This window comes from Curcuma longa, chromosome 18, assembly GCF_044706935.1.
Source record: "Curcuma longa cultivar G26 ecotype Majalengka, Jawa Barat chromosome 18, ITB_CL_G26_1.1, whole genome shotgun sequence".
NCBI classification, from domain to species: Eukaryota; Viridiplantae; Streptophyta; class Magnoliopsida; order Zingiberales; family Zingiberaceae; genus Curcuma; species Curcuma longa.
In genome coordinates, this window is record NC_133878.1 from 1,272,495 (window position 1) to 1,294,456 (window position 21,962).

Below are 21,962 nucleotides of genomic sequence, written 5' to 3' on the forward strand. Positions count from 1 at the left end.
AATCCCAGTCAGTCTCATGGACTCAATTCTTGGGGGTGACCGGCCTGGTCCCATGAAAATTTCCCACTGGCCACGAGGGTAAATCGGAAAGCGCACGCAGCGGCCAACCTAGACGCCCAGCATCCTTTGATTGTGATCCTCATTTGAAGAAAAATTCTTACAAATACGCCGTAGCTGGGGATCGAACCACGGGTGTCTGAGTTACAACCTGGATGTCCACCGCGGCACCATGGTCCGGGGGATGCATCTAAGGGATTAGAAAAAAAATGATAATCCTAGTCAGTCTCATGGACTCAATCCCTGGGGTGACCGGCCCGGTCCCACGAAAGTTTCTCGCCGGCCACCAGGGTAAATCGGGAAGCGCATGCAGCGGCCAACCCAGACGCCTAATATCCTTTGATTGCGATCTCCATTTGGAGAAAAATTCTTGCAAATACGTCGTAGTTGGGGATCGAACTGCGGGTGTCTGGGTCACAACTTGGATGTCCTACCGTGGCACCATAGCCCCGGGGACCGCATCTAAGGGATTAGAGGTTTGATATGAGGTGGATTCGAGGACAACGAGGTGCATCAATAAAATTGAAGGCCAATAAGTGATGCAGAATATTAGATTTTTGTTTTCTTGCTAACGTCATCATGACGATGTGTTTAACTTAGGTAGGGGAAGACTTTTTAGTAGCTTGGTTGAAGCATTGATCAAGGGAAAATAGATTTGAGTAATAGTTTGCAACTTGACTTAATTTTGGAACTTCGTGTAGGTTTATGGAAGTGTAAACCTAATGAAGGAGAGATCAACAACTTGATTTAGTTGACTGAAGGTTGAAGTCAGTGTGAGGTAAACTAAACATGATATTTCAAAGGAATAAAAAAGTTATATTCAAACAACAATTGACTGGAGGTTCATCCATTTGACTAAAAGGCACTTATAATCATTTTTGGTTATATAATTATTGGCTACTTAAAGACTGTACGCGCTCAAGTAACTGATTGGAGGTTGGAAAATTAGAGTAATTGGAAGTCTATTTACAAAACCTCCTTGGGGTCTTTAAGCTGTTAAAGGTAGCACCTATATATTCCTATACTTTTCTAGTATTGTGCTAATAATTTTCAAATATCACTAAGGACTTAGATAATATTAAAGGCTTCAAGCTAAGCTCTTGGTATTCTTATATTTCAGCAAAAGGTACAATCTGCCACCTCAGCGCTTCCACATGGTCAGTCCCACGATTATCTATGAGGAGGTAAATCGAGAAACTATAGTTGACCACTACGGGGAAGGCATTGCCTCAGCTTCGTCGAGATTCAACCTTTGTCAACTTCAGCAAGTCTGTCCCACACTAACCAACTCAGTCATGCTCCGGTATTCTTATATTACTTAATCTGCATTTCAGTTTTTTTAAGGATAGATCTTATTATAAAGATCTCTAGTATCTTTGGTATTAAGTTTGTGCCACATCAGCAAGATACACTCATGGGTTGCTCTCCTGAGTATGTTGTCCGCCTGAGCACCATTCGGGCATGGCCCAACAAGTTTGCCATCAACAATTCCTTTCCAAGCCGACGAACCTTTCTCTCGCTTTACCCTCGCACTTCACCATTGTCTCATCTCAGTTAATCTCCTTGGATTCCAATTGTTAGAACCCATGTGACCTAGAGGGGGAGGGTGAATAGCTCCGTTCGCTTTATATTGATTTCATATGCTCATTTGCAATTCGTTAGTACGCAACGGAAACAAATAAATAATACACAAGAGAGACACAAGCATAACACAAACAATTTTACTTTGTTCACCATCTCCCAAGGTGACTACATCTAAAGTCTAGTCCTAGCAAACTATTCTGACTATCCTTCTCCATCTCATATACTTTCTAGAGACAGAGAAGTCTCTTACATCACCTATTATTACAAAAGTAATACAAATATGGAATACAAAACAAATACACAAATATAAATGAAATGACAACTTTACAAGTGAACTTTTACTTTGGATCGTTGATTGTCGCTTTAGATAACCTCTTGATGGTATGAAATGCAGCAACACTTTGTCTCCAAACCCTCAAGAACCATCTCCTTCAAAACACCAAAAACCTTCTTTTATATGGTTGTTGTTCTAGATGATTTTTTCTTAGAAATTGATTGATCTTACCCATCAATCAATTAATCAATTGTAAGTTAGAATGTTGCTCTGACCCGTCAGCTCAATGACTCCATCCACCTTAGTATCAATCGACTACTAATTATCATCAATCGACTGTTCCCTAATTAGTTGAATCCCATAGTCGAGTTTTGAATATTTTGTTCCTTGAATAGTGATATGAGTCAACTGATTTTTGATTAGTTGAGTTGAACAATCAATTTTTTAGTTCTCTATTTGCTACAGTAACATTGACAGTCGACTGATTGAAATTATCAGTTGAGTGTCACTATAGCAGATCACTGTTCATAGTTATTGTAGCTAATTATTTTTCATATACTATGCACAAATCCTATTTTTGAGGTTTAACATTTATTAATCAATTGATACACCCTATCAATTGATTTATAATCCCATTTTAGTTTTACCAAAATTGAATTCTTGCCTTGCTTTGTATCTTGTCGATCTCAATCTACTGAACTTCCTTTGCCCAACATCTAGTCAACCTTGGCCTATTGGACTTCATCATTGCCTAGTATTCTGTCAACTTTGACATGTTAGGACTTCACGTTTCATGTCAACTGATCTATATTGGACTTTGAATCATCAAATGTTTGATTAACCATGACCCATTTGGACTTTCTTCTTGTCAATTTCCTGTTAGACTTTCGATTGCTAGGTATCTGGTCAATCGTGATCCACTTGGAATTTTCTCTTACCAACTCTCTATTGGACTTCCGATCGCCAAGTGCTCGGTCAACTATTGACTCACTTGGACTTCTCACTCAACCAACTAACATATTGATTGACTATCAAGTATTCAGTCAAACTTGACCTCCTTAACATTCAACTAACATATTGATCAAGTATCGAAACTCAAACTTGAGTCACACCAAGCTTAGTCAACCTTGACCAGAGGTCGATTGCACCAACACTAAATGCAACAATAGAGAATAGAAGGAGTGAAGAAAGGAAGGTACGGGAAAAGAAAGAAAAGGAAAGCCTCCTACATACTATAATATCCTGAGTATTATAGCATCACGATAACTGTAGCATCACGAGCATTGTAGCTACAAGCTATTCTATTAGCTCGAGTACACTTGGGAGTTGAAGTCTTTATGAGTTTGAATTCGAGCATGACAGCGATAGTTACAAGGATATGCGCACCCTCTAATATCCAAGAGTAGAGCCAGCTTTAGCCTAGGGACTGATGACGGTCGACGACGTTCAGAAGGAGGATGCCAAGTGAGTTGACGACGGGAGAAAGGAAGGAAGCCCAGGGGAGAAGGAGGATGTCAGGTGAGTCGATGGCAGGAGAAAGGAAGGTAGGCCAGGGCTTAGGATTAGCCCAAGTAGATAGGACATTTTGGCTCCACCACTGCTAATATGGGTTTATCCTTTGGGAAAAGGTAGGAGAGGAGCGAAGAGAAATGACGGTGATATATATGTGTACTTTGAGAAAAGATGAGATAATTTTTCACTACTCTTCTCCTCTATATAATATAATAATACCAACATCGAGAGGTACGTCTATTCAAAGATAAAAATATTCTCATTTTCATTCCTCTTCTCCCCTAGAATAAATGTTATGGTATAAGGTTCATCACAAGTAAATAGGCTTAATTAACTAATTGATAATCTAAATACACTTTCTTTCTTTTTTAATTGTGATTTAAATTAGACTACAACCTCACCAACCACACTTCTTGTATCTTTTTTAGTAATCCAAGTATCCAAGCTTCGCCTAACTAAGCAAAGTTGGACCTTCTTAAGGCTAGGCAGACAACCACCTCAAGCCTAGCCTAGGAAGGGGATATATATTTTTTAAAATTATACTTGTATTGTTGGTGGCTCATAATGAAAGGGATAACCCAAAACTCACACGGGCTTAAGAAAGCCTCCCCCCCCCCCCCGCGAAATATATGGTCTATGTCTATGTGCGTGAGTGTAAATATTTACACTCACATACATAAACCCATCAACTCAATTACATCTCTAGGTAAATATTTAATTTAGTTTAGCCCTAGCTGTCACCCTACCTATTCTAGTTGCACATCATCGTCGCTAGCTGACTCCTCTCCTACCGATGACCACCGGCGAAACTGGCCTTCTCCTTGGGCTTTGATTTCAACCACTTTATTGTTGCATTATTGGTCCATTTGAATTCGAAAACCCTTAAATTTAGATACAAGCCCTAATTTTTGAAAATTAGGATTTGAATTAATTTCATTATGAATTATTGAGTTATATATTCATTTTTAATAACTTGTAGGTATAATAAAAGACATTTAAAATGTCTCCTAAATATCTGTCTGGAGCTCAAAAGAGAAAAATGAAATAAAGAGAGAAGACATTAACTCAAAGTAAAGCCAATGATATTAACAAATATTTTATTAGAAGTAGCAAAATAAAAGAGAGGAATTAGTGGATAATTTGGTGATTAAAGAACAAAGTCACTATAAAAATGAAGATTGACTGAGGCTGCCAATTTGGTTGAGTCGAATGAAAACTTAGAAGACGACTCTCAATGTGAAAAATAAAATTTGACTTTAAATTTGGAGGATCTTGAAAATTAGAATAATATCTATAAAAAACTAAGAGATTACTTAGTAGAAATGAGTTCAAAAAGAGTGGATAGTTTTTGTTCGCTAAGCAGGGGCGGCTCAAGCCTCCGGAAGGCCCTAGGCAAAATTTTTTTAAAAATAATTATTATTATTTTTAAAAAAATCATCTTTTTTTATTTGGATTTGAGATCGATAATGGTGGGTTTAAAAGTTTTTTAAAATAAATAAAAATATTAATTTTAAAAATAATTTTTTTATATAAAATTAAATTTTCTAACTTTTTGAGATGTAAAATTATTAATTAAATTTCTATATTCATTTCATTTGCAATTTCTTTAGCAGAAATCATAACAGATATGAATCTATTTTCTCTATACTCATTCAAAAAAGAAATAAAACCTTTTAATTGATCTAATACAATAGTAATGTTCATATCTTTATATTGTAAAAATTTGCTAACAGTATTAACTGCAAATAAGATTACATTTACAAGTTTACAACAAGAATCATTGATAAGAAAATAAGAAATTAACAGAAACATAAAAAAAAGATTTGATAGGAAAATAAAGAAGACAATATCTTTAGGTTTTAAGATCATAGAAAAATATGTAACAAAAGATCTTAATTCTAATCATTCCTTTCCTTACATCCAATTTCGAAAATGTCTTGAGGAGAGAAAATAAACTATCAAATAAGTAAAATGTTTGAAGTTGAGCAAAATAGGTTATTAGGTTAATAAGGAAAGAAGGAGAGGAATATAAAGAAACTAGTAAAATTAAAGTTTTAAGAATTGAAAAATATTAAATATATTGGAATCATGCCAAAATCTTTAGGAAATCTAATGACCATGTCAAATCTCTACAAAATCTAATGATCATGTCAAATCTTTCCAAAATATAAAAATATCTTATTATCTCAAAAAATATATATATATATAATAATTAATATTTTAAAAAAATGGGCCCCAATTTATTAGGGGCCCTAGACATAGGCCTTAGTGGCCTATGCCTAAAGCCGGCACTGTCGCTAAGGATAGTAACAATAGACATTTTGATTCATTGCATTATACATGAGTAATGATAAATGAACAAACATTAAATAAAAGATGGCTTGTATATTCTATTTCATTGGATAGAATATTTTGTTTCTCTTGCAAGTTATTCAAGACTAAACAAATGATGAGTAGAAATGGAGAATTTAGGTAATGATAGATACAAAGACTAGAGTAATATGCATAGAAGTCTTAAATATCATGACGCTAGTAGAGACCATATGGATTACATGATTGCTTGGGTTGAATTAGAAAGAGGTTGAAAAAAAGTCAAACAATTGATTACAGTATTCAACTTTAAATCAATAAAGAAAGATAATATTGGAGGCAAGTGCTAACAAGAATAATCTTCATTGTGAAACCACTTGCCAAAAAATACTTTGACCTTTTGACGAGATGATGAGAAACGTTATGTTGAGAACAATAAGCTATTTTTGCAAATGATAGAAATGGTTGTTGAATTTGATTCAGTGATGGAGGGGCATATTCGATGTTGTGAAGCAAGGAAATCTCAATATACATATTTTAGTCCAAGAATTCAGAATAAATTGATAGAGACTTTGGCAAATGAAGTGAAAAGAGCAATCATTGTAAAAGTTAAACATGCAAAATATTTTTTAGAAATACTTGATTGTACTTCAAGTGCAAGTCTTTAATGTTGGGTTGCAAGGGTGCAAACATAGTCCCACATCTAAAGCACATGGAAAAGATCATGGGGTTAAAAGGATGGAAAGTATCTCCATTGGCATGAGGCCTTTTGGGGAGAGCCCAAGAACAAAGCCATGAGGGCTTAGGCCCAAAGTGGACAATATCATGCCATTGTGGAGATATTTTAATTCCATCCGGACTAACAAGTGGTATCAGAGCGAGACCGCTCTTCACCGGACTAACCGCCAGATGAGCCATGATCCAGATCTAATCATGTGCTTTGAACCTTAAAAATAAAGGAAGTGGGTGCTCCCGTGTCTGAATCAAGAGGACCAGACACCAGGTGAAAGTCCTAGTAGGTCAGGTGGACTGAGGGGCAAAAAGTCCTAGTTGCGACTAGGTGAAAGTCCTAGTAGGTCGGGTGGACCGAGGGGCAAAAAGTTCTAGTTGCGGCTAGGTGAAAAAGTCCTGGTGGGTCAAGGATTCAGGGGGGGCCTGTGGTCCTTTGTTTGAGGGGGGGATTGTTGGGTTGCAAGGGTGCAAACATAGTCCCACATCTAAAGCACATGGAAAAGATCATGGGGTTAAAAGGATGGAAAGTATCTCCATTGGCATGAGGCCTTTTGGGGAGAGCCCAAGAACAAAGCCATGAGGGCTTAGGCCGGACAATATCATGTCATTGTGGAGATATTTTAATTCCATCCGGACTAACATTTAAGAACAAATTGTTGGTGCAGGGAGCACCAAATGATTGAACCTGAGTTTAGATAATGATAAAGGGTTCAAGTTAAGTCTGTGAAGTGGACTAATGAGTTGAACTAAGTATGCAGGTAGCACAAGGAAGTCCTAGTTGCGACTAGGCAAAGGAAGTCCTGGTCTAGAGGACTAGGCAAAGGAAGACTTGATTTAAAGGACTAAGCAAAGGAAGTCTTGATTTGGAGAACTGGACAAAAGAGTCCTAGTCTAGAGGACAAGGCAAGGAAAACCTGATGGAGAACTGGGCAAGGAAGTCATGATCAGGAGCACTGGATAAGAAGTCTTGGCAAATCTGAGCACCAAGCGAGAAAGTCTAGACATGTTTGGAGGACCGGATGTCTAGCAGTGAAAGTCCTAGGGGCCAAGAATTAAGGCTAAGCAAAAGCCTAACAGGTCTTATGGACTGGGTTGACAAAAGAAAACTCTCCCAAGTGAAGTGGGTGAGGACATGTTCCCGGGAAGGGGAATAGTAGACATTAGTCTAACTTAGGATTTCACTGAAAAACTAAAGTCAAGACTAGATAGTTTGTCAAAACTATCAAATTCCTGCTTATGTTTTTATTCTGGACTAATTTGTGATGCAAGAAAAGAGAGACTGAAACTTTAAGTTCTGGGCACCCTTATCTCGATCTAGGAGATCGGATGGTCCAGGCTCTTGGAAGGGATCCAGGTGCCCGGACATCAGCCGATCAGGCCAACAAGGCGGATGAGGTAGCAGAGTTCCAGTAGTTGATCCGGCAACCTCCACGTCAATATCAAGGCACCCAGAAGAGATACAGGTGCTTAGAAGATACCAATTCAACGTCGGAAGTGAATCGCTAGGATGATATGGAGGCGCTTAGAAGGACTTCCAAGCGCCCAGATCGGCCTTTATAAGCAATTGCGAGGGGATAATCAATTTATATGCTATTACGACGACTTTCTGTGCGCAAACAGCCAATCGAGTACGTCATCATAATGTCGAGGAGCTACACCGACTTCTGTGCTACAACTCTATCTTTATAATCGGTAATCTTTCCGTTTTCACTTGTGTACTTAATCTCTTAGGACAGGAAAGGTTTATCGTTCCTAATCCATTTTTATAAAGCAAAAAACTTTTTCTTGTAAGAGAAGAGTTTCATAGTGGGTTGTCCATCGGAAACGATCAAGGATTGTGGGAATTGGAGTAACAATCTGTGACTATGAACCAAGTAAATAAAAGTATACCTTTCTTTTATTTCCGTCACACTTATTATTTTTGCACTTTGATTTATGCATAATTTTTTAAACAAGTGAAAAAAAGATAAAGTACTATTCACCCCCTCTAGCGTTCTAACTCAATCCCACAATTGATATCAGACCGAGGGGTACTCGAATTTAGTGTAGCCACTAATCGAGCTTATTCAGTTTTTTTTGCTCTAATTTTTCTATTTTATTTTTTCCCGCATTGCTAATCCAAGACCAAGTCTTGATATATTTTTTTGTTTATTTTTGTACAAGTTAAATGACCCTTCAAGAAGATTACAGAATCGCCAAACCCCCATTATTTTCTAAAGATTTCATCTACTGAAAGGGAAGGATGGAGTACCACCTTAAGACACAAGTGGAGATGTGGATAGTGATCCAGACTAGGTTCACACTCCCAATAGATGACAATGGCATCCCACAACCTTGTGAGAAGTGGGATCCTACAACAAAGCGGAAGATCAAGGCTAACGCTAATGCAACCTAGACACTCCAATACGACCTCACAAAAGAAGAGCTCAATTGGGTTAGTCCCTTTATAAGTGTTAAAGACTTATGGGACAAGCTCATTGAGCTGCATAAAGGAACCTCAGACAAAAGTGAGCAAGCGTGACCTTCTGCTAAATAAACTCTACAACATCAAAATGCTGAAAAGGTGAATCCACGAGTGGGCTACACGCACGAATTCAGGACTCAATGGACTCCACGCAATAGGACAACCCGTGGAGAATCGAGATGTAATCAAGTACGTGTTGAAAGCATTTCCTAGAAACACCTTATAAGCATCAATGATTGATGTATATAAGGTCTCCAGGGACCTTTCTGAAATTAAATTGGATGAATTTTTTTTTTCAAGTTTGAACTGCATGAATAGATTAACGTCAATACAGTCAAGAAAGGGATTTCTTTTTTTGCAGGATAAACCAAGGATCGAAAGATAAGATGATGAACTGAGGATGAATCTGAAGACTCATTAGGTTCCGAAAACAACAATGAGGTTACTATCAAACTAGTTAATCTAGTTCGGAAGATGTTCAAGAAGAAATGTGGAATCAGAAAATTTGAGATGAAGAAGGTGATCTAGAAAACTGGATCCATCAAAACCCCAACTAACAAGGCTAAAGTCACTTGTTATAGTTGCAATTGTTAGATTCCGATCGAATCTACATATATTTCCACAACGATACGATATTGTCCACTTTAGGCCCACGCCCTCATGGTTTTGTTTTTGAACTTTATCTAAAAAGTCTCATACCAATGAGATATTTTTTATCTTATAACTCCAAGATCTTTTTCATGTATTTCCAATATGGGACTTTAATTGTATCCTAATAATTTACCCCTCAAATAAAGGATCACTGGGAGCTCCTCCTTAACGGTCTCAACGGACCCCTTATTACGGACCCGCCCCCATAATGATCCCAACGGACCCCTTATTGGTACGGGTCCCAACTAATCCTTTACTAGGAGCCCCCACCACATGGACCCCCTCTGATACCAATAAAATTATCACGTCCCGAGAGACGACTATCCAAAAAATTTTGACAGCATCTCCCTTGTAACAATTTACCTTTCCTAAATACATTTTAACATAGGGCCCACACGACCACAACCGCATACTACAAGGTATATAAAATATCAAACTATAAGAATAAATACCCATATGACCACTCACTAATCCAACATGTACATTTAATATAGCAACATCAATACCAAACCAATGATGTATCACCACAACAACAAACCGACAATGTATAAACCAAAATCCCAAAGCACACCGATATTACTCACAACAAAATCAAACAACAAACTCCACAAGCAACGATAATAGAAATTTTACAACAAAATTATAAAAACAACTAAGTCCACACGAATACAAACAGGTATCCAAAACACAAATCCAAATACAATCCAAAAACATACGAAGGAAATCAACTCCTCTTGTTGTGAGATGGGAGCAGTCTAGTAGAACTCCAAGCTTCAAGATAACATCCCTATCTGCTACCCGGAAAAAAAAAAAGAAATCTCAGGGTCTGGGTGGTGAGTATAAAATACTTAGTGGATACTAGATAGAAGTGCACAACATATATATAAACATGGATATCAAAGATTTACATTCTCCATATGATGCTTAGTGAACAAGGTCAATAATACTGCATAACAGATAATAGGTATCATGCAAATTCAACCAATGCATATAATATCATACAATGCAACAATTATATATCAAACAAGTGCAACAACCACACACAAAGATGCAATAAATAAACTACCAACAAATGCATACATATATGCAACACACATCACAAGCAACATGCATGGTCACTATCTGCACTCAATACCCCCAGACACCCACACAATGAACTGGGGCGCACGACAAGACAACTGCACACACTCCAACAACATACCACTACGCGTGAGTGGGGAGCAGGTAAAATATCTCAGGGGAGCTATCTAGCTGCATGGTCACTGTCTGCACTCAACATCTCCAAACACTCACACAATGAACTGGGGCGCACGATAGGAAGTACCCACTTCAACAACATACCACTACACGTGAAGGGGAGGGGCAGTATCCCAGGAGAGCTATCTAGCTAATCTTGGTCGCATCCACACAGTGCTATAATGCTCTCACTCTTATACCACTATAAATAATGGTCTAGTGAGAGCCAACAACAACAAACATATAGATGTTATGATGCTCAGTTCAACAAGTAACGACTACATCTACCAAGATATACTCAACATCAATCATAATAAATCATCATAGACTAACAACAAATAATGAGACTGTATTGATAGTAAATAGATCATATCCAAGGTCAACAGGTATGTATCAAGCAACGAGTGTAATAAGGATAACAACAAGATAATTAATAATAGATAATAAGTCATGCACTTACGAATAAGACCTATATTGACTAAGTATAGGAGTACTCACCTGCTATAACGAACGTCGCAATAAGAACCTCCAATAAAATCCTCGTATATAATAGGATTAACAAATCAAAGTCTTGCAATTTACAAAAGACAACACCCACTAAATACAATAATATATTTAAATCTTACAACAAAGTAAACCCTATTTAACTTATCCTACTCCACTCTTAACCTAATCCGATCCAATTAACACAATTCAACCCGATTAACCTAACCAAATCCCAAACAATTCCACACCTAGCCTCAACCAGATTTAACTTAACCCAATCCAACCCATCCACTTACCTAATCAAAACCAATTAACACACTAATCTCATAAATCTAGTTAAGTTCCATTCATGCTTAACCACAACCAAAACCCAAAGCTACTAAAAGCAAACAACCATCAGTAGCTTAACCAAATCTCTAGCTAATCCACCATATCAACCTATAATCGAGTTTAACTCAAACTAACCCACAACAACAGATCAATCCCTAAACCCTAATTACACAGTGGTACAGGAGTGAGAACATTATAGCATTGTGTGGGTGCGACCAGGACTAGCTAGATAACTCTCCTGGGATACTTCCCCTCTCCCTAGCGTGTAATTAGTCTGTTGTTGGAGTGGGTGATTCCTGTCGTGCATCCTAGTTCATTGTGTGGGTGTTTAGGGATGGTAAGTGCAGATAGTGACCAGACAGCTAGATAGCTTCCCTGAGATATTTTCCTCGCTCCCCACTCACGTGTAGTGGTTTGTTATTGGAGTGTGTGCAGTTGTCCTGTCGTGCGCCCCAGTTCATTGTGTGGGTGTCTGGGGTGTTGAATGCAGACAGTGATCATGCATGTTATCTGTGATATGTGTTGCATATGTACATATATTTGTTAGTAGTTTATCTTACTGCATTTGCTGATTATTGATTTAATGCATCTATGTGTGTGATTTTTTATTATTTTTTAAAATTTTTTAATATAATAATTAGAAATCATCGGATAAAATTTTTTGCTTGATGATTTCTAATATCTTGAATAATATCCCCTCCAATGGGAGATATTTACGTTTGAGGATATTTCTCCAAATATCCTCATCAAATATCTTCATTATCAAATATCTTCATTATGGATGTCCTAATATAAAAATAGGATGAGCCAGAAATATTTTGAAAGCTGATTTTTAAATGTATATAAGTACGTAAGAGGAAAAAAATAATAAATAAAATTTAGACATTTGGATTATAAAAAAGAAAGACGGAACATATATAAGAAAGAGGATTGATTAGTGTCACTCTTGAACACCATTATGCAGTTAGATCGTGGAGACTACAACCCTATCAACTTTCAACGTATATAAAGAGTGCGTAGGACTTGTAATCCAACTGCCGTTGCACTGTTATGTTCAAGTGGTTTGTTGGCAAAAAAAATTAAAGCCTTTCTCACGGCTCCTCGTGGGGCTTGGCACGATGGTATAACTACTTTGTCAATTGTCGAAGCTCTTCTCGATTAGCTAGTTTTATGCAACAACTACTTTGTCAATTGTCGAAGCTCGAAAAATATATAGATCGAAATAAGTTGTGGCAAGTAACGGCTTTGATGCAGAAGGAAGAATGAGTTTATCATTACGGTAAAAAAAAAATCACTGATACTTGGGGAAAGGGTCGTAATTGTCTTTTTTGGAATTTAAATTAAACTAACATATAAATATTAAAAACAATAGAATATACAACTAATAGATAAATAATAGAAAATATCGGATATAAGATACTTTTTAATAAAGCCAAAAATGACATTAAAAATTAGACACGTGATATGCCGTGCCACAGGCGTAATCAAGTTATACTCACGTGGTAGAATTGCTGCATTACATACCAAATAAAATTGAATCCGGATTGTGATTCAGGAACATGTGATTCGATCTCTAGCTATGATGTATTTGCAAGAATTTTCTTTCAAATGGGAAACGCAATCAAAGGATATTGGGCATCTGGATTGGCCGCCGTATGCGCTTCCCGATTTATCCTGATGGTCGGTGGAAAACTTCCGTGGAACAGGACCGACCACCTCCAGATATTGATGTTAGAATATTAATATAATATATATTAATATTATTATGTAAACCGGTCTATATGACTCGGTATTATGTTACCCGGTCTATGTGACCCGGTCTAAGAAATATTGCCTATTTTTTAATGGCAGTCCCCAAAAAACGTACTTCTATGTCAAAAAAACGTATTCGTAAAAATATTTGGAAGAAAAAAGGAAATTTAGCTGCAGTTGTATATATAATGAAATATAATAAAATAATGAAAGATATTAATACTTTACTTTGATAATAATAAAATAGTATCTAAATCGTTAGACAATGATAAATTCTTATGATTTAGTAATCAAATTGTTATACATAGAAAATCCTAGTTATTTCATTTTCTTCATTAAATAATACATTTTTTTTTCGTTTTGTTTGAATCCATAAAATAACATTGGATAAATAAAAACGAATCAAAAAAAAAAAAAGAAAAGGAACAATTCCCGGTTCTATAGCTCAGTCTAAAACTATGGAGTTTTAACTGCTTTTTTGAAAACTTAGTTTTTAGTATACCAAAGTTCATTATTAAAACCGAACTTACAACAATACGATACTAACTAAAGATTATTTTATTCTTTATTTAATAAAGATTCAAATTATCATATAAATTTCAATGAATAAAGATTCATCGATTCTAATGTTTTGTTTTATAAACTATATTGAATCCTTGAATCTCGACGATTCAACATAAATTGACTATTATTATTTCAAGTAAGCCGCCATGGTGAAATTGGTAGACACGCTGCTCTTAGGAAGCAGTGCTAGAGCATCTCGGTTCGAGTCCGAGTGGCGGCATCCTATCCTATCAAAAAAATCTTCTAAAATAGACACAATGGATCCTATACAATGGCTCCTATAATGTATTCAATTCTCGATTTCAATTCTCTTATGGGACTCCTTTTTATGATATTTACAATTTTAGAACATATATTGACTCATATCTCTTTTTCGATAATTTCAATTGTTATTACGATTTATTTGATGACCTTTTTTGTCCACGAAAGCGTAGGATTGCCTGATTTATCAGAAAAAGGAATGATAGCTACTTTTTTCTCTATAACGGGATTATTGGTTTCTCGTTGGATTTCTTCGGGACATTTTCCCTTAAGTAATTTATACGAGTCATTAATTTTCCTTTCGTGTAGTTTATCCATTATTCATACCATTTACAAGATGGGGAATCATAAAAATGATTTAAACACAATAACTGCATCAAGTACCATTTTCACACAAGGCTTTGCCACGTCGGGTCTTTTAACTGAAATGCACCAATCCGTAATATTAGTACCTGCTCTACAATCTCAGTGGTTAATGATGCACGTAAGTATGATGTTATTAAGCTATGCCGCTCTTTTATGTGGATCATTATTCTCAGTGGCTCTTCTAGTCATTACATTTCGAAAAAACATCAATATTTTTTGTAATGGTAAAGTCAAAAATTTCTTAATTAAGAAATTTATCTTTGGTAAGATTAACTATTGGAATGAAAAAAGAAGTGTTTATAAAAACACTTCTTTTCTTTCATTTCGAAATTATTATAAATATCAATTAACTCAACGTTTGGATTATTTGAGTTATCGTGTCATTAGTTTAGGGTTTACCTTTTTAACCATAGGAATTCTTTGTGGAGCAGTATGGGCTAATGAAGCATGGGGATCGTATTGGAGTTGGGACCCCAAGGAAACTTGGGCATTTATTACTTGGATCATATTCGCAATTTATTTACATACTAGAACTAGTACAAATCAAAGTTTGCAGGGTACAAATTCGGCACTTGTGGCTTCTATGGGATTCCTTATAATTTGGATATGCTATTTTGGAATCAATCTATTAGGGATAGGTCTACATAGTTATGGTTCATTCACATTAACATCTAAAATACTAAATAATTGAATAAACTACATAAAATAACGAGTACATATAAGAACAAAACATCATCCCATACCCATATTTATATATAAATATATAGTGAAAGTTCTTTCTTTGTGCAAGTTTTTTAGAACCCTTTGAGCCAGGAATGGTTCAAAGGGTTCTAAAAAACTCGAAATGTATCTGATTAAAATTGAGATTTTTAATTCATTTAATTCTTTTGCATTGTTCGGCGTTTAAAAGCGGAAAATAAAAAGACAAAAAAAATTAGATTTCCGTATTTTTAATAAAAGACTATCGATAAAAATAATTAGATAGTATAGCTTGTACCCTATCAACTGATAACGAGAGAATGAAATCGGGATAAATACCAGTCCCGAGTATGGGTAAAAAGATACAGATTGAAACAAATAGTTAAATAAATAGGAGTTAATATCATTCCTATTGCCATTACAAAAGTAATTAGTATTTTTGACATTAAAAGAAATCTTTTACTAGTAATTATTCCAAAAAAAACTAATGATTCTGCAACAAAACCACTCATTCCCGGCAATGCAAGAGAAGCCATTGAAAAACTACTGAACATGGTAAAAAGTTTTGGCATTGGGATCGATACCCCCCCCATTTCGTCGAGATAAATCCCAAACATGCAAGTGCTTTAAGCTGGGTTTCCTACTTGTCCACAGTTCAAAAGGTATCTTAGGAACTGCCTTACTAGGAATCCTGCTCAACAAATACATGTCAGTTTTTAAAGTATGCATCCATAATGACATGGGTAAAGATGAATTACTTACCATGCTCCTAACCATATCAATTAAGGTTCGGCTATACCTTTCTGATACACCATTTTATTGTGGTGTACCTGGAATTGTGTATTGAGCACAAATACGACGTTTCTCAAGGAATTTAGCAAATGAACAAGAATGTTGTCCTATTTCATTATATCTTCCATAATACTCACCACCTTTATCTGACGTAATAATTTTTACCTTTCTATCTAATTGTCTTTCAACTTCACTTATATAAAGTTCTAAGGCATTCACTGTTTGAAAATTTTTATGCAATAAATAGACATAACCATAACGTGAATAATCATCAATGAAAGTGATAAAGTATTTTTATTTACTAAAAAACTACTATCAAAAGGTCTATATATATCAGTGTGCATAATTTCAAGAAGTTGAGTACTTCTTGTGACACTTTTCTTTGTGTGTTTTGTTTGCTTCCCTCTAACACAATTCACACAAAAATTAAAGTTAGTGAAATCCAAATCAAGAAGAATGTCATTATTTACCAACCTTTTCATTCTTTCTTTGGAAATGTAACCTAAACGCTTATGCTACAAGTAAGCAGAACGTTCATTCACTAAACTACATTTAGTGCCAACATGATGCAAGGTCAATAATATTTCAGAATATCAAGATTAAATTTATATAAACCATCACAAAGTATACCAGATCCAATCATATAGGTATGCTTATACAAACTGAAATATCCATTATCAAATTTAAAATAGTATCCAGCAACATCAAGTTTAGATAAAGAAATTAAATTCCTAGAAATACTAGGTACATAAAGAGTTTCATACAAATCTAAATGATGTCCAATGTCAAGGATTAAATGATAAGTCTCGACAGCTTCCACTGGAGCTTTCACTATATTCCCCATGAGAACGAACTTCTCATTTGGGCTTATGGTTTGGATTGTAAGGAATCCCTGCATCGTATTAGAAACATGAGTTGTACCTCCAGAATCAATCCACCAAGTATTATGGGGAACTTCAGTTAAATTTGATTCAAGACATACATAAGCAATGAGCTTATCTTTCTTTTCAAACCAAGCCTTACGTTTTGGGCAATCCTTTTGGAAGTGTCCAAATTTTCCATAAAATGGCATTTGTTCTTGTTTGATTCTTTCTTCTGGATTTTAGCAGAGGATTTACAGATCTTTAATTATCCTTTGCCCTTTCCATGTCTCTTCTCAATTTTCTTTCCAGCTCCTTAATGATTCACATAATGAATGGAGTGATTTCCTTGATTCTTAAGTCTGATTTCCTCTTGAACTAACATACTATGCAATTCATGCACATTCCATTTGTCTTTCATGGTATTGTAGTTCATTTGGAATGGACCATACTCAGACGGTAAAGAGTTCAGAATAAACTGAACAAAAAAATTTTCATCCACTTCCATTCCCAAAGACTTAAGTCTTGCTGCAATGTTTGTTAATTATTTCAATAATATGCTCATGCATAGTACGAGAACCATCAAACTTCATGGTGGTTAAAATACCCGTCAGTGTCCTAGCAAGACACTTGTCAACGGTTTGAGAGTGTTCTTTCACAAATTCCATAAACTCTTTGGCACTTTCAGTTTTAGGAAGAGCTAACTTGATATTATTTGCTATGCTCATTCGCATAAACATCAGGCTAAGTATGTTTGACCTTTCACAATCCTTATAATAAGCTCTTTCTTCATTGCCACTAACATTAGTAATAGTAGCAAGTTTCTCTACTTGGAGTGTCAAATCAAGATCCAACACACCAAGATAAAATTGGACTTGTTCACTCCAATCAAAGAAATTCAACCCATTAAAAACTGGAATAGATGTAGCATGCGAATATAAAAAAAATATGAACATGTACTGCAATTAACACATGCTTAACATTAATACTTTGAGTTATAAATTAATATATAAAATAGATTCAGACAACAAATAAGCATTCTATGTATATTAATGTTCTTCTTTGGATGATACATGAACATACAATAATAATTATAATGATGCTAATAGATTTAACATTATTTAGTAATAACATAGGCACTAATTAGAAATATTATTATTTTTGGATATATAAATAAAACTAATAGTGCACAAACACTACCAACAATTATGTCTATTAATTATAAGAGCAATTAATTAACCTTTGGATGATCCATAAAGCCTTACAACAATGAACTTCAATTGACCCATAAATCAATACTTATCATATCATATATAGCATCAAAATCTATGGGTAATTGAAATATTATTATATAATTTGAAATTAAATAACTTACAAATTTGATCACTTTAGTGATTAACAAATATATCATACTTTAATTTTAAAATATTAAATAATTCATAAATAATTATGTTCACGTAAAAACTTTAATTCAATAATATTGTAAATACATTATAGGCAAATATTAATATTAATAAAAATTGTCAATATGCAATTCATATAATTCAAAATAATGTACGACTAATTTATTGGCTTTAAATATCAATTCTAAATGCCATCAATAATTATAATTCATAAATTTCAAATACATATATGTATATATGCATATTTGAAAATTGTCGCATCCCAATGTTTCCAGTCTTAACATGCATATCTCGGCATAACAGTAATAAAGTGCAGCATAAAAGTTAAAATCATAAAAGAGCCATAAACAATTTTTATAACAGTGTGCAGGTCTAAAAGTAAAAGTACGTAAGTATAAGAAATAAACAATTGAAAAACAATTCATGTTATACCACTTTGATTAAAATATAGTTGTTGAAATAGTCAATAGAGAAAGAGACGTCATTCTTATGTCATGCCAAATCTTTGTTTAACAAGCTATTATACTTATCAACGTTACACAGCGACCACACATTTTAAAAATTCTGAAATTTTCATGATTAGAGTTCATAAAAATTGACAAAAATAATCATATATACATAATCATAAATTTTAAAAACTTGGCTCTGAATTATCATATGTAATATTTATAATTCAGAAAACTAAAATATAAAAGATCTTGAAATTTATGATTCTCATTTTTACAATTTTTAGATTGATAACTTACCTTGATCTATGAGTAAGCAAGCAATCACTGTAAAAGAAAATTGCTATAAGTCGCAATCCATCTCTTTCCTTTTTGTTCTTTTTTCTTCTCACCTTTCTGATGGCTATGGTGAAGAAACTCTTCTGGGAGAGACAGAACCTCATGTACATAAATAGTCAATTTCCATCAAGTTAGTTACGTATAGTTTTCAGAAGTTAAAATAACTTTCCATAATAATTAATAAGTCGCTTGACTAATTAATATTTCACATCAGTCTCATTTCTTTAATTAATTTATTATTATTATTTTTCTAACATTTCTTACTAGATTTTTAAATAGTTACGAATTTGTAATGACCGCACGCTATTTTTTTTTTATAATATCTAAACGCCATTGAATTATTATTTTTATATAAACAAAAATATATTGGTATCTAGATTAGATTATTAAATTGGTTGTAAAACTCCATCTAATTAATTTTTTTAATAAATATTATCTGGATTAAATTATTTATAAAACTACAAATATACTGTCAAAATGATCAAAACTGACCGTGATTGAATTAATCACAGTGATTATATATTAAATTATGATAGCGTTAACATAAAAAAAAAAAGATAGCGGCAATCTTTGAAATTTAGCGCCGCATTCGAATTAATCTGTTAAAAAAAATAACAGAACAGTTGGCGATGCGAACTATTTAAGGAGCTCAAAGAATGCATCAATCTTCATTTTTCATTCCGTTCTGTTCTATTCCATCCATCGGCCGTCATGGCGACGAGATTGAGGAAAGGTAGCAGAGTGGAGGTGATGTTACAAGACGCCGACGACTGTCGGATGCCGCCGTATTCATGGCGCCGCGGGGATCTCCTCTCCTTCAATTCCTGGCAGTTCATTGTTCGCTTGGATGAACCCCAGGTGCCGGTGCAGTGCGTGCGCAGGGACTGCATCCGCCCACTTCCTCCTCCTTTCGTCGGCCGCTTCCGTTGGAAAGTCGGCAACGTGGTCGAGGTGTTCGAGGACTATGCATGGTGGCCGGCGATAGTCGTCGGCGTGGATGCTCGTCGTAGGATTTTCAATGTTTGCCCATGGAACACGGGGAGGGAGATTCAAGTTAGCTCGTTCAAGCTCCGGCAGAGGAAGCAATGGATTCACAAACAGTGGTCGCTCGTCGATGAGTTTGAGGTACGCATGCTTTTTTTTAATATATAAATCATGAGATCTATTGATCGATCGATCAATCAATGAATTGAGTTACTGATATTCATAATCTTTTTTGATGCATAAGTATGAATATCGATCGGAGGCGGAGGAAGAGTTTCTTGTCAGTGGCGGCGACAGAGCTCCGCCGTGCGACGTCGACGATATAGAGTTCTGCAACGTGGCCAGCAAGAAGAGGAGGAGTCCGGCCGAAGGAGAGGAGGAGGAACTCCGCCAACGCCGAAGCCGATGCCGAATCATTGTTCCGGCTCTTGCTCTGTCTTCTTCGACGTCTTCTGTCGATAGTTCTCCCAATTAGTTGAGATTACAAAACTGCTCTGTTTGGCGGCTTCGTCCTCCTGTTTGCATGCACATTATTGTTACTTATTACAGTTTTTGACTTTTTTAATGGAAATTGTGGATCAGGTTTTTCCAATGGAAATTATTAATTAGTTTTTTTTACTTTTGTCAGTTAACTTATATTGTATTATTATTATTTAAACTGTTAAAATTTAGATACAAATTAAAGAAATAATTTTGAAACGGCGCTCTCTAATTTATAAAGAAAATGGAATAAATTAGTCTATCTATCTTTTCAGCCCAACAACCCATGAGAATATCTGACCATCAACTCTTTTTTTCTATAATAGATGAAATTTATCACTTTAATAATTCTACACGATCAATCATATACGGTCGACCCTTATAATCATATGTAAAAAGATAAATCTTATTTTTTTACTAATTTCTCATAATCTTTGATCGGTAGTTCAAAATAATCCTATTTCTCTGCTATTTTCATTCTTTTTAATTTTTTTTAATCCTCCTACTTGCATGCAGATTATCATAACTTTTTTATTTTCAATTTTTTTAACAGAAATTATTAATCATGATGTTTGGACATTAATTCATGTAATTCTAGCATTATTTTTATTTTTTATTCTTATATAAAATGACATTTTTCTCTAAAAATAAATTTTTAATATCAAACTTACTAAACTTAAATAAGGTGAGCTCAATCCTCAATGACATCTAAATAAAAGAAAACTGACTTAATTCATTCTTTTTAGATATATATTTTTTACCTGACTTAATTCATTATCTTATTATTAAAATAAATAAATAATAAAATAAATAATTGCACTAGGAATGGCTCACCAACAACTTCAGATTGGGTCATGCGAGTGGGGTCAACGTCGCAGTCTATCACGGCCCATCGAAGTTAATTAAGAGGATTCCCTTCTTCAATCCGATCATCTTCTATCCATCAAGGAGTCAAGAGGATTCCTTTCTCTACCACATCATCTCACCTACCGCATCATCTACGGGGATTACATCGGAGTTGGGGATTCCTTTCTTCGTCGCACCTTCCATGGAGTTTCGCTTCGCTTCGCATCCATCTCCGGCCAGGGACATAGGGAGATTTATTATTCATTCTATTTACCATTTCTAAGTATAGATTAGATTTTGCATGTCAAATATTTGTTTAATTCCCTCTTACAGTATTTTAGATGTTGATTGTCCTTAGCTTAGCTTTCTCTTGATTATTTGTTGATGCACTTGTTTACTTTGTTAATGCAATTTGTTATTAATACTTTCTTATTAGCAATTCTGTTTACAATATTTAGTGTTCTTTTCATTGTTTAGATTTAGGATTTAATACAACCCCCCGGTCCAATCCAAAAAATTCAAATATTCAATTGT

At 34.9% G+C, this 21,962-nt stretch overlaps 1 protein-coding gene and 1 pseudogene across 1 annotated transcript; one reads left to right on the forward strand and one right to left on the reverse strand.

The window, feature by feature from the left end:
* Nucleotides 1-16,927: 16,927 nt before the first annotated feature.
* On the reverse strand, nucleotides 16,928-17,670 carry LOC141812083 (uncharacterized; annotated as a pseudogene).
* Nucleotides 17,671-19,829: 2,159 nt separating this feature from the next.
* LOC141812318 (uncharacterized) lies at nucleotides 19,830-20,577 on the forward strand. The gene is made up of 2 exons (XM_074700361.1): nucleotides 19,830-20,243; nucleotides 20,347-20,577. Exons 1-2 carry the CDS (start codon nucleotides 19,830-19,832, stop codon nucleotides 20,575-20,577), a joined length of 645 nt encoding a protein of 214 aa, XP_074556462.1.
* The last annotated feature ends 1,385 nt before the right edge of the window (nucleotides 20,578-21,962 follow it).

Bases quoted from the DNA above. Each gene is read 5' to 3' on its own strand.
- LOC141812318 (XM_074700361.1), top strand. From the start codon at position 19,830: ATGGCGACGAGATTGAGGAAAGGTAGCAGAGTGGAGGTGATGTTACAA. The intron at 20,244-20,346 runs GTACGCATGCTT...TTGATGCATAAG, and splicing joins CGCTCGTCGATGAGTTTGAG to TATGAATATCGATCGGAGGC.